This window comes from Rhincodon typus, chromosome 25 (genome assembly GCF_021869965.1).
Source record: "Rhincodon typus isolate 14 chromosome 25, sRhiTyp1.1, whole genome shotgun sequence".
NCBI classification, from domain to species: domain Eukaryota; kingdom Metazoa; phylum Chordata; class Chondrichthyes; order Orectolobiformes; family Rhincodontidae; genus Rhincodon; species Rhincodon typus.
Genome location: NC_063356.1, coordinates 40,458,859 through 40,469,344, shown reverse-complemented (window position 1 = coordinate 40,469,344; position 10,486 = coordinate 40,458,859). Strand labels below are relative to the sequence as shown.

At 37.0% G+C, this 10,486-nt stretch overlaps 1 protein-coding gene across 1 annotated transcript in view; it reads right to left on the bottom strand.

The window, feature by feature from the left end:
• Positions 1-4,300: 4,300 nt before the first annotated feature.
• The window catches only part of LOC109931675 (bile acid receptor), a 152,145-nt gene continuing 145,959 nt past the window's right edge, over positions 4,301-10,486 (bottom strand). The window contains exons 11-12 of the mRNA XM_048612082.1: positions 9,619-9,732; positions 4,301-6,361 (exon numbers count right to left, since the gene is read on the bottom strand). Of these exons, the coding sequence (XP_048468039.1) occupies positions 6,123-6,361; positions 9,619-9,732 (353 nt within the window). The 3' untranslated portion in view covers positions 4,301-6,122. The remainder of the gene's footprint in view (positions 6,362-9,618; positions 9,733-10,486) is intronic.

Here is a 10,486-nt window from a genome sequence, read left to right as displayed (position 1 = left end):
AGCCCGAAACGTCAGCCTTCCTGCTCCTCTGATGCTGCTTGGCCTGCTGTGTTCATCCAGCTCTACACCTTGTTATCTCAGATTCTCCAGCATCTGCAGTTCCTACTATCTCTGCAGTGGTGGACAATTGTTTTTTGGATGGGAGGCTTATGACCAGTGGTGTGCTGTGAGGTTTGGTGCTGGGTGCATTACTTTTCATCATTTATACACATGATTTCCTTGTGAATATAAGAGGGATGGTTAGAAAGTTTGTAGATGACACCAAAATTGATGGTGTAGTGGACAGTGAAGAAGGTTACCTCAGAATACAATGGGACCTTGATCAGATGGGCCAAGGGAATGGCAGATGGAGTTTAATTTAGATAAATATGAGGTGTTGCATTTTGCTAAGGCAAATCAGGGCAGGACTTACATACTTAATGGTAAGGTCCTGGGGATTGTTGCCAAACAAACACACCTTGGGGTGTAGGTTCATAGTTCCTTGATGATGGAGTCACTAGTAGGCAGGGTAGTGAAGAGGGCGCTTGGTACACTTGCCTTTATTGGTCAGTGCATTGAGTATAGGAGTTGGGATGTCATGTTTCAGTTGTACAGGACATTGGTTAGGCCACTTTTGGAATATTGTGTTCAGTTCTGGTCTCCCTGCTGTAGGAAAGGTATTGTTAAACTTGAAAGGGTGCAGAAAAGATATACAAGGATGTTACTAGGGTTGGAGAGTTTGAGCTGTAGGGAGAGGCTGAATAGGCTGGGCTATTTTCCCTGGAGCGTCGAAAGTTGAGGGGTGATCTTATAGAGGTATATAAAATCATGAGGGGCATGGATGGGGTGAATAGCCAAGTTCTTTTCCCCAGGTAGGGGGAGTCCAAAACTAGAGGGCATAGGTTTAAGGTGACAGGGGAAAGATATAAAAGTGTCCTAAAGGGCCATTTTTTCATGCAGAGGATAGTGCATGCATGGAATGTGCAGCTGGAAAAATCAGTGGAGGCTGATACAATTATAACTTTTAAAAAGCATCTAGAGGGGTACATGAAGGAAGGGCTTAGATGGATATGGGCCAAATGCTGACAAATGGGACTAGATTAATTTAGCATAGTTGGTTGGCATGGACAACTTGGACCAAAGGCTGTGTTTCCATGCCGTACAACTATGACTCTCTAATCCTGAAAGACAAAACAATCTAATTTCTGTCTTAAATGGGCAGCCCCTAACACTGAGACTATGCCCTTTGGTTCTGGACTCTCCCACAAGAGGAAACAACCTTTCCACATCTACTCTGTTAAGCCCCTAAGAATCTTATGCTTTAATAAGGTCACCACACATTCTCCTAAGCCACTCAGCACATTTTTCTTCTGCCTTGAAGTTTGGAGACTGATGAACTGCACTGCTTTTGATGCAGGTCTTTTCTCCCCGAATGACCTGCTTCTGTCTCTGAAAGAAGTCTGCACATTCAAGGGCCCTCTGAGATTTTCTGTTTTTCTAAACTTGTTTCTAATTTGTTTCTGTCTCCACCACCTTTTGACATAAAACACCTTGTCGCAACCACGTTTTTCCCAGCTTTCTACCCCTGATTTAAGGCAAAGAGCTATTTGCTTCAAGTGTTTACTGCTTCATTTAAATGCATGTAAGCAATTTTCCAGACACCTGCACCAATCACAGAACTCAAAAATGAAATAAAATTGTATCTCGCCTTCATAACACACACACAATAGAAATGTAAAATAAACTTCAATGTAGACATGGTTACATTTACTTTATACACAAGTTTCCAAATGATAATAGTAATAATATATCATGACCCTTCACCATAATACTGAGTCTAGATCTAGCCTTATGCAACTTATGTGTTTATAATCTTCAAACTTTGGCAACACTATTTTTTAAGGTTTTCCTATGTAGTATATATGATCTATTGATTCCAGTCGGAACTTCTGGCATTTGCCTCCTTACTAATCTGAGAAATAATCCTGATCAATTTTATTACCCCAATGAAGACCAATGAAAGGAGTATAACACCATGATGCCAACTGCTTGGAGCTTTGTTCTGAGAAACAATCCAAGCACCTATAAAAGAACAGAAAAGCTGATGTCTTAACACATGCTGGATGGCCTGCTGTGTGTCTCTAATATCCTCTTTCTTTGATCCAGATGTAAAGGAATTGAAGTATTTTACTTTTTTTCCTTTTATTTCCCCTATACTTGTCTTCTCGAAGTATCCTTTTAGAGGTGTAACAGTTGATTAACTTGTGCTGACTGATCAATCATACTCTGTAATATGATGAACTATCTCAATAAGATATAAATTGTTTCAAAGCATTGAGAATTTAGAATAATCTATCAAATAAAATTATTAGAGTAATTTTAATGCAACAGGACTTTACTGAGTGACAGCATATTGCATGGGTTCAAGATTTAGAGCTTTGAAGTATTGTTTGGTCTTTTCTAATCCCTTCTATTTTCTCAATAGCCTGAATATTCCAAACCCTTATTTTTGATGCACATTAGATAATAGGTTGTGTACTTAACTTCCCAGGAATTTTCCCGCCGGACTTTGATGCAAGATCCATCCCAACAAATCAGTCCAAGAAAACTTATTGTAGGAAGCATTTCAGTAGATTGTCTCGGAAGCTATGCCCTTTTATAGCAATAGCTGCCACACTGAGGTAAGTAAAAACAGTTTAAAAGTTCCAGAGTCTCTTTAAAAGTTACTGAAAGGAGATAAGCGTGTAACGTGAATGGGTGGGAGTAAGTTGTCAGGTGGGAATGGTAATAGTGATATAGTGCCAGGTGGGTAAAGGGGTAAGGCGCTAGGTGGATGAAGGGATATAATAGTAGATAAGTGTATAAGGGGTTTAGTGGCAGTTTGGTAAGAGAATAGGGTATATATGTGGAAGTTAAATGGATAAAAGAGCAGGGTGGGTCTGATATCAGGAGTGGCATACCAGGTCAAGGTATTACTTGTCGGGTGTCAGGGTGCATGGTGTGTCAACTGTTGTGATAGGGAGCATACATATGCCAGGAGATTGGGATTGAATATCAAGGGGGTAGATATTGGAAGATCAGTTTGGATGTTCAGACGGGGTCAGTATGAGCAAACAGGGAGTCAGTGTGAGTGATTAGATGTTAGTTTTATAGTTAGCCACTAGTTAGAAGAGGTTTTAATTCCTTTAACCATTTTTGGCGACCTATAGGGTCATGTAAATCAGAACACTCTAAAGCCTCCAACCCTAACCCAGTGTTATGCTCTTTTTCACCAGATAATTAATTATCAGAGGTTTAGACTTTCCAGGAGATAACTTCATAGTCAGTGGGTTAGAATTTCTGAGAGGTCCTGACACATATCTTTCAGGATACACATGCCTATTCTTCAACTATCCAGAGACTGGAAGATCTAGGCCAATATTTGTCTGCATTATACTCCGTTATCTAGATAAGGAATTTGCTCCGTACTTTCTCAGTGTTGCTGTTTGGTCATCTGCTACAAATTACACGAGAAGAGCTTTGCCTAACTTCACAACGATCTTTAGTGAACCAATTCCACTTGGTATTTGTGTCATACAATGGTTAATAGGAAATATTGGTATATAGTTGCACATTACCACATAGCAAAGCTATACCTGTAAGCTAATACATGAGGCAACATGTCATTGAATTTTGAGATTTCAGCCATTTATTTTCAATAATTCAACAATCAAATATGTATGTAGTCCAGTACCTTGTGCATGGAGTGATATGAGACATAAGTTTGTGCTTTTGATCCCTGATGTAGGAAGTTCTGATTGTCAGTCATATTATCAAACAGAGGCGTTAACTTTGAGGTCAGACTATCCAATGATATATCCTGATTTATGTTAAGACTGATTTTATTCAGTGAATAATCATAGCATCACCAAGTATTACTGTATCATGGTGATGTGAAAACATTTAAGCAGTCAGGCAGTTACAGACATTTATGTAGGATCATTGTCTATCAGGCACTTGTCATGTTGTATATTTTACTAATATTTACAAAATGCGTTTTTCCATTATATATCAGACTTGGTTACCCATTAACGATGTCACAATGCAATTCTTAAATGCAGGTTTGAAATGTGCAGAAAGCATTAGAGTCTAGTGTGAATAATAGGCCACGTTGTAGTGTCATGTCTAGCTATTCATCCAGTTTGTCTTACAACGTATAGTTGTCATTTTAATATTGTCTTATGAAAATGCCATATTTTTAAAGATCCCCGAAGCCATTAAAGGTCCTCACTCATAATAATTTCTATTGTCTGTTCGATTGGTTGAAATTAAAATTCACAAGTATTGTTAAACATGACATTTTATTGAATGTTCTTAATTGCTAACATTTCAAGATGTTTTGCTTTCTCTTCTGCAAACATTCACAGATAATTGAAACAATTTGAAATGCAGTTTGGTGATTTTGTAATCTCATATATTCACTCCGACACTTTGTAGTATTTTCTGTAAATTCATGTCAAAATTAAAAACGGATATTTTGGGAATTTGGTACATTTGAATAAAATAAATTTTAAAAAGTTGCTTTTCCAGCTGGTTTTCAGCTGAAATTTCCCCAGCAAAATCCTGGGCCTGAATTTTCATGGAAACTTCATCCCTTGGCCAAAAAGAAAGTCAAGCCCCTATTTCTGACAGATGTTATTTTTGCCAGAGCAAAAGGGTCAGGACGTGATTTACACATATGGGAAACACAAATCCAGCATTGTTATTTGAATTCAGTGCTGAGTTCACAGAGGCCCCATTTTCACTGGAGAGGAATTTATAGCACAGAATCTGTGACTAACGATTATTAAAAATAGATGTGAATATGTGTAAAAAGTGGAAAAGGGTCTTTGAAACTGATAATTTGTCAATTTATTTAAATCTCCTGCTGTATAAAACTTGGAAAAAAAAGCCTGCTGTGACTCTAAGTTAAGAAAAATTGGCTGTTTCAATATCAATTGCAATTTGTTGACAAAAGGCTGTGGGTTATCATTATAATATTAGTACAGCTTGACGACCTCTACAACCTGCCATTATCACAATATGGAGCATGAAGGTTCACATCTTGAGTGACAGCTCTATGTGGTCGTACAGGCATTCACTGTCTTTGATGTGGGGCTATGACTATAAATGTTACTATAAGGGATTGAGTACTTGAAGAGATTTAAATGTATTGGATGGTGTTTTAGCAATGATTATTGACAATTTTAATACAGTGAAGTCTCTATAGATACTTAATGCATTATTTATTTAATTTCAGTATAGTTTCTGAGCTCTGCCAATGATGGATACTGAGTGAGTTGACATGGATATTCTAAGGATGAACAATGAAGGATTGTGGGTGAGGAGACATGTGTTGGCACTCAGTTGACATAGGGACTATAAGGGATATGACGGCTCTGTAGAGAGGCACTGGGTGCCCTTGAGGGAGTAAGGGTCATGGGATGTGCTTGAGGTGACATAAATTAGTTTGATGGGGCACAGGGCATGTGTAACTGATGAGAGATAGAGAGCCTTATTGACTTTACTAAACCTGGAGCAGCAATAAGTCAGATTATTCAAAGAACCTGCTTCAGCACTAAGAAGGCCTGTGACTTCCACCACACTGTTTGAAGGGGTGGGAAGACCCAACTCCAGTACACAAGCTCCCTCCCTGAGCTAGCTTCTGGCAGTGCAGTGTAATTTCTCCCAAGTTACGTTCACAAAGTCAGGAAGATTCTGAACTTAGAGCACCCAACTCAGGATGAAAATTTGAGCCTGGTCTTGTTTCAGGAATGTGAATTACAAAATGACTTACTTACTGTTAGGTCAGTCTAGCATTGATTGAGAACAAGTACTTTATAAAATAAAAATATAATGACCAAGTGGCCTGTGAGAAACTGAATAAGAGCTGTTGATCAAATAATAAACAAAAGATAATAAAAACAAAAGTCTCAGTTACTGTAATGACTACCATGACAATTGATTTGCCTGTGACATATTCTCACTTGGTAGCTGCAGACTGATGAATATTATAGTCGATCTTACGTAAATCACTTTCTGTGCTTTTGTACTGTGTGAAAAAAGGCCTGGCTTGCAGTTGAGCTGACCAATCCAAAAATATCTATCAGATCCTATGATAATCGTCACTGTACATCCCAAATTTCACACAGCAAGGGTGTGAGTTTCTGATCCTTTGTTTTCCATGACATCAGTACCTCTGAATGGTTGTGGTTAAGGGTTCTAAGTTGAGTAAGGCGACCCAACAACCGAGCAAAGCGCTGTGGACTTTCTGGATGATGGATCTTGGAGTACTTGTACAAAACCTCCAAAAGAGGCTCCTGCAACTTTTCTACATGTATTTTATCCTTTATATAGGGTCGATCTGCCGAACAAAAAAAAGAAAAGTGAACAACCAAATATGGCATAATTGAATTACAAATATTAAAGTACGTGGAGTTGATTTTCAGCTTTCAGTTAAAATGTTAAGTCTTGTCCGTATACAGCATAGAAAAGAAAATTAGGTAGGAAATTTTTCTTGCATTTAAGTAAGTGGGAGTGATGCCCACCAAATTCTATTAGTGGTGTGTAAACCTGCTTTCTGCATTTTGGCTAGGTAATGCTGACCAACCATTCAGTAAGTACAAAAATCTAACCCTTGCAGTAGCACTATTCCAACAAACTTGTTCAAGTAAGAGAACCATGAATGCTGAAAATTCCAAAGAGCAGATAAAACAAAATCCAATTTTTAGTGGATTGTCGTGTATGCCCTCACTTTCCTATCATTAGTAAAAGCAAAGCCATTCAAAATTATAATTGCTATTAACCTGATTGTCCATATCTTCTTGCTTCATCTGAAGCAGTTATTGAATGCATACCTGTGCCAACAGTCTTGCTTTTCGCTTTTAAACCATATATAAATGCAGCTGGCTTACCATGATTCCTGGCTGTTTCATTCTTACTGCTTCCTGCTGGCAAACTATACAGCCACACAAGTCTACTTCTATTCATTCAAGCTATAAATAATTTGATTTTTAATAATAAGAAGGGTCTTTTTTGTTGTGTCAACTACTTAATTGTATTAATTGAATTACTTAATTTAAATTATTGAATAATTTGTAGTGAAATTAATAACTGACATCGTTAGATTGTAGAAAGTATGGCATGTGCCAACACTCTAATCACTTGATAAAGTAGTTAGAGTTGCAAATTTTGGTAATTTCCTTTATTAAAATACTCGCAGACTATTTTGACTGAAGTTCATTTCATAGCTAAGGAACATTTTAGATAAGATAGCACTTTAAAGATTTGTGTCTTACCCACACACTGAATTTGATATGAGAGAAATTAAATATCAAATCATAAGTTCATGTGCATTATTTTATTCATTCAAGCAAAGGAAGGTGGAATGAAATCTTTTTATGTCCACAATTAAGCTTTTTCGTCTTCTTGATTTGTCACTTTACAACCTTCTAGTTACAACAGCTAGAAGGTCCCGTCCAAGTTAATTCTTTCTTTTCATATTTCCCCTTTGCAACCTAGCCTATCAATGGTATCAACCTCCATCCTGGTTACTCAGTGTAAGGGCTGCTTGCAATCCCATTAATGGCCAGTGCTATAAGTCCACTTCTGGGACTAGAGTTGCCAGCTATTTGATTAGTCACCTGCTCTTAGAAGCAGAATTCCCTCTCTTGTAGGGACAGAAGACCCATGGTGAGCTAACTAAAGGCCCAACAACCACACCCTGCCTGAAATTCTGCCCAGCATTGATTTCAATGACTTATGACTACTGCTTCTATACTTTTAAAACACATGCTCTAATAATCCTTTCTGTTACAAACCATTGTCACTTTCATTACTTAATTACTACTGCTTTCCATCATAACACAGACCTACTCTTTTATTCTTTCCTCACCTTCTCCTGTTCCATCCTTCAATCACCAGTCCCTGCTTTTGTACTTGTTTAAATACTAATAGGTCTCCAGCTTCTTCCATAACTGATGAAATATTATCAACCTGAAATGCTAACTCTCTATAGGGTCTGATTTTAACTCAGTGCAAGTGGATTGATTTTGAATGAGGTAAGATCTCACCATAGGTTTCTTTTTCAAAAGATGCTTTTCAAGCAATTTCAGTTTTCTTTTTTCTCTCAAGATCACTGTGATGTAAAGGAAAACTCTCCACGAAGAGCTACGACATTATAACTTAGCCTAGCTTCAGAATCTGCACCGTACCTCACTCCTGTATTTCCAAAATGTTTCCATTCTTGAGGACATTTATCAATTGCTATCAAATTGTCAGCAGTTTAATGGTCTGGGGCTACACCCACAAGAAACAGCAAAGAGTATGTTGCAAGGTGTGATACTTCACACCATTAAAGGTGCTATATAAATATGTTATTGTTGTAAATGTTAGAAACATCACTGATTTTTCATTATTTTTATTTTACTCTCTTATCAATTTGGTTTGGAATTGGGAACTGTGAGCTAAAGATGATTTTTGGAATGTGGATGACAGTTTATGTTAAAAGAAAAACAGACCAAACAAGCTTTTGTTTATTCATGAGGATAGGTTTGGATGTTAATTGCAAGTTGGTTCCTGATCAAAATGTCCTGCAGATGCTTCATCACTAGGGAAGAATATTATATTAAACAGATAGCAGAAGTTGGTTATTAACAAGGTTAGTACCTGGGATTTGGTTCCAGCAAGTTTGGGAGAGAACTTATACTCAAACAGATGGCAGATGTTGAATTCTATTGGGATTCCATGGGGTAGATGGTTAGTCAGTCAAGGTGTGCCTAGAGTTGGAACTGGCTTTTGAATGGTGGTTTCTGTGAGAAAGAGCCTGGTTGTTGATGCTACAGCATGAAGATTTGAAAGCTCCCTGCCTAACCTCTCATAAGCAGCTTCTGGAAGTTTAGAGAATAGAAAACTAAGTTTAAGTATTACTGCCTTTATCTGAGTGAACTGAAGAGGGGACCCAATTGAGACTTTCAGAGAATCAGCCAAGAAACTATTGTCAATGCCTGTGAAACAGCAAATCATGAAAGTCACTTTTGTAATCTGGCCAGTTGTGTTATATGCTTTTATTTATCCCTTAACTATGTTAGTTTGTATTTTATGTGAATAGAGTTGAAAACAAAAGATTTTGGGTTTATGGTTTAGACCAATCAATTGCTTTGTTGTCTAATTTTGCTCTCGTATGTTACTTTATTATTAACAAATTTCTAAGTCTTATATTTAACATACAGATCAATGTCTGGAACTTATTATCCAGAGTGTGAGATTGGTTATTCAAAAGTCTGGTTAAGAACCATCAGGGTCAATTTTGAAGGTCTTTGAAGATTTTCATTTTACCGTGTTATAAACACAGTGGTAGAAAAACTGATTTGGTTCAGTTGGCTGTCTCCGTGTTGTAAATTTAATAAGAAGTAAGCTTTTCTTCTAAAACTTCATATGTATATCAGAATATTCATTGAAAATTCTGCCCGTCATGCATGCAAATCCCTTTAAACAACACATCAGTTCCCAGACCATTTCAGCTTTCCTCCCTGGAGCCGATCTCAAACAATATATGTATATGATTGGGTCAGATTCACTAACTAAATTAAATTAATGCCATAATTTATGATTTTGTTTTACCTGAAAAAAGAATTGTGGTTGCAGAAAGTAAGGCATATTCAATATCTGTCACATTCAGTTCTCCCATACTTCTGTAGAAGTCGAACATTGGTGTTATAAATTCTTCAGCTGTACCTGGTCATACAAAGGAGTAAAATTAAACTTTCCAGATTTACTTTTTAATGAAAAAGACCACAAAATGTATGTTAGCTAAATTGTGATGCATATGTGTAAACATTTTAGTGATAGATAAAAAAAAAATCAGTAAAAAGGTAAACAGTGACATTTGAAGAACTAATTTACTGACATAAATTGGACCCTTATTCCTTTCTCATGAAATAATTGCCCAATGATGAAAAAATTATGAAGTGTACAGTCTCATCTAGAATTTACAACATTTCAAAATTGCTTTTAATCTGCCTACACCTGAATGGAATTTATATCATGGGGTTTTCTGTAGAAAGCAATAAAGGCTTGAATCCTTAAAGGTATAACTAATCAGCATCACTTCTATATTTCCTTAGGAAAATACATTAATTTAGTTATAAACTGTGATGGGGTTATAAACATGATTTAGTTATAAACATGTTTGTTTTTATTTTGCTATATAATACCTTGTAAAGACAAACATCTCATTCAACAGTGAACACTGCAATTGTAGTCCACAACCCCTTGATCTAACTATCTGTAAAATGGCAGGCACTTTACTGTGTACACTCTGCTTATAATTGATGGTTATGAAATCAGTCTTGCAGTAGTAATCCAATATAGAATCATAGAACCCCTACAATGTGGAAACAGGCCATACAGCCCAACAAGTCCACACCACCCCTCCAAATATCATCCCACCCAGATCCATTCCCCTACCTCTACATTTCCCATGTCTAAC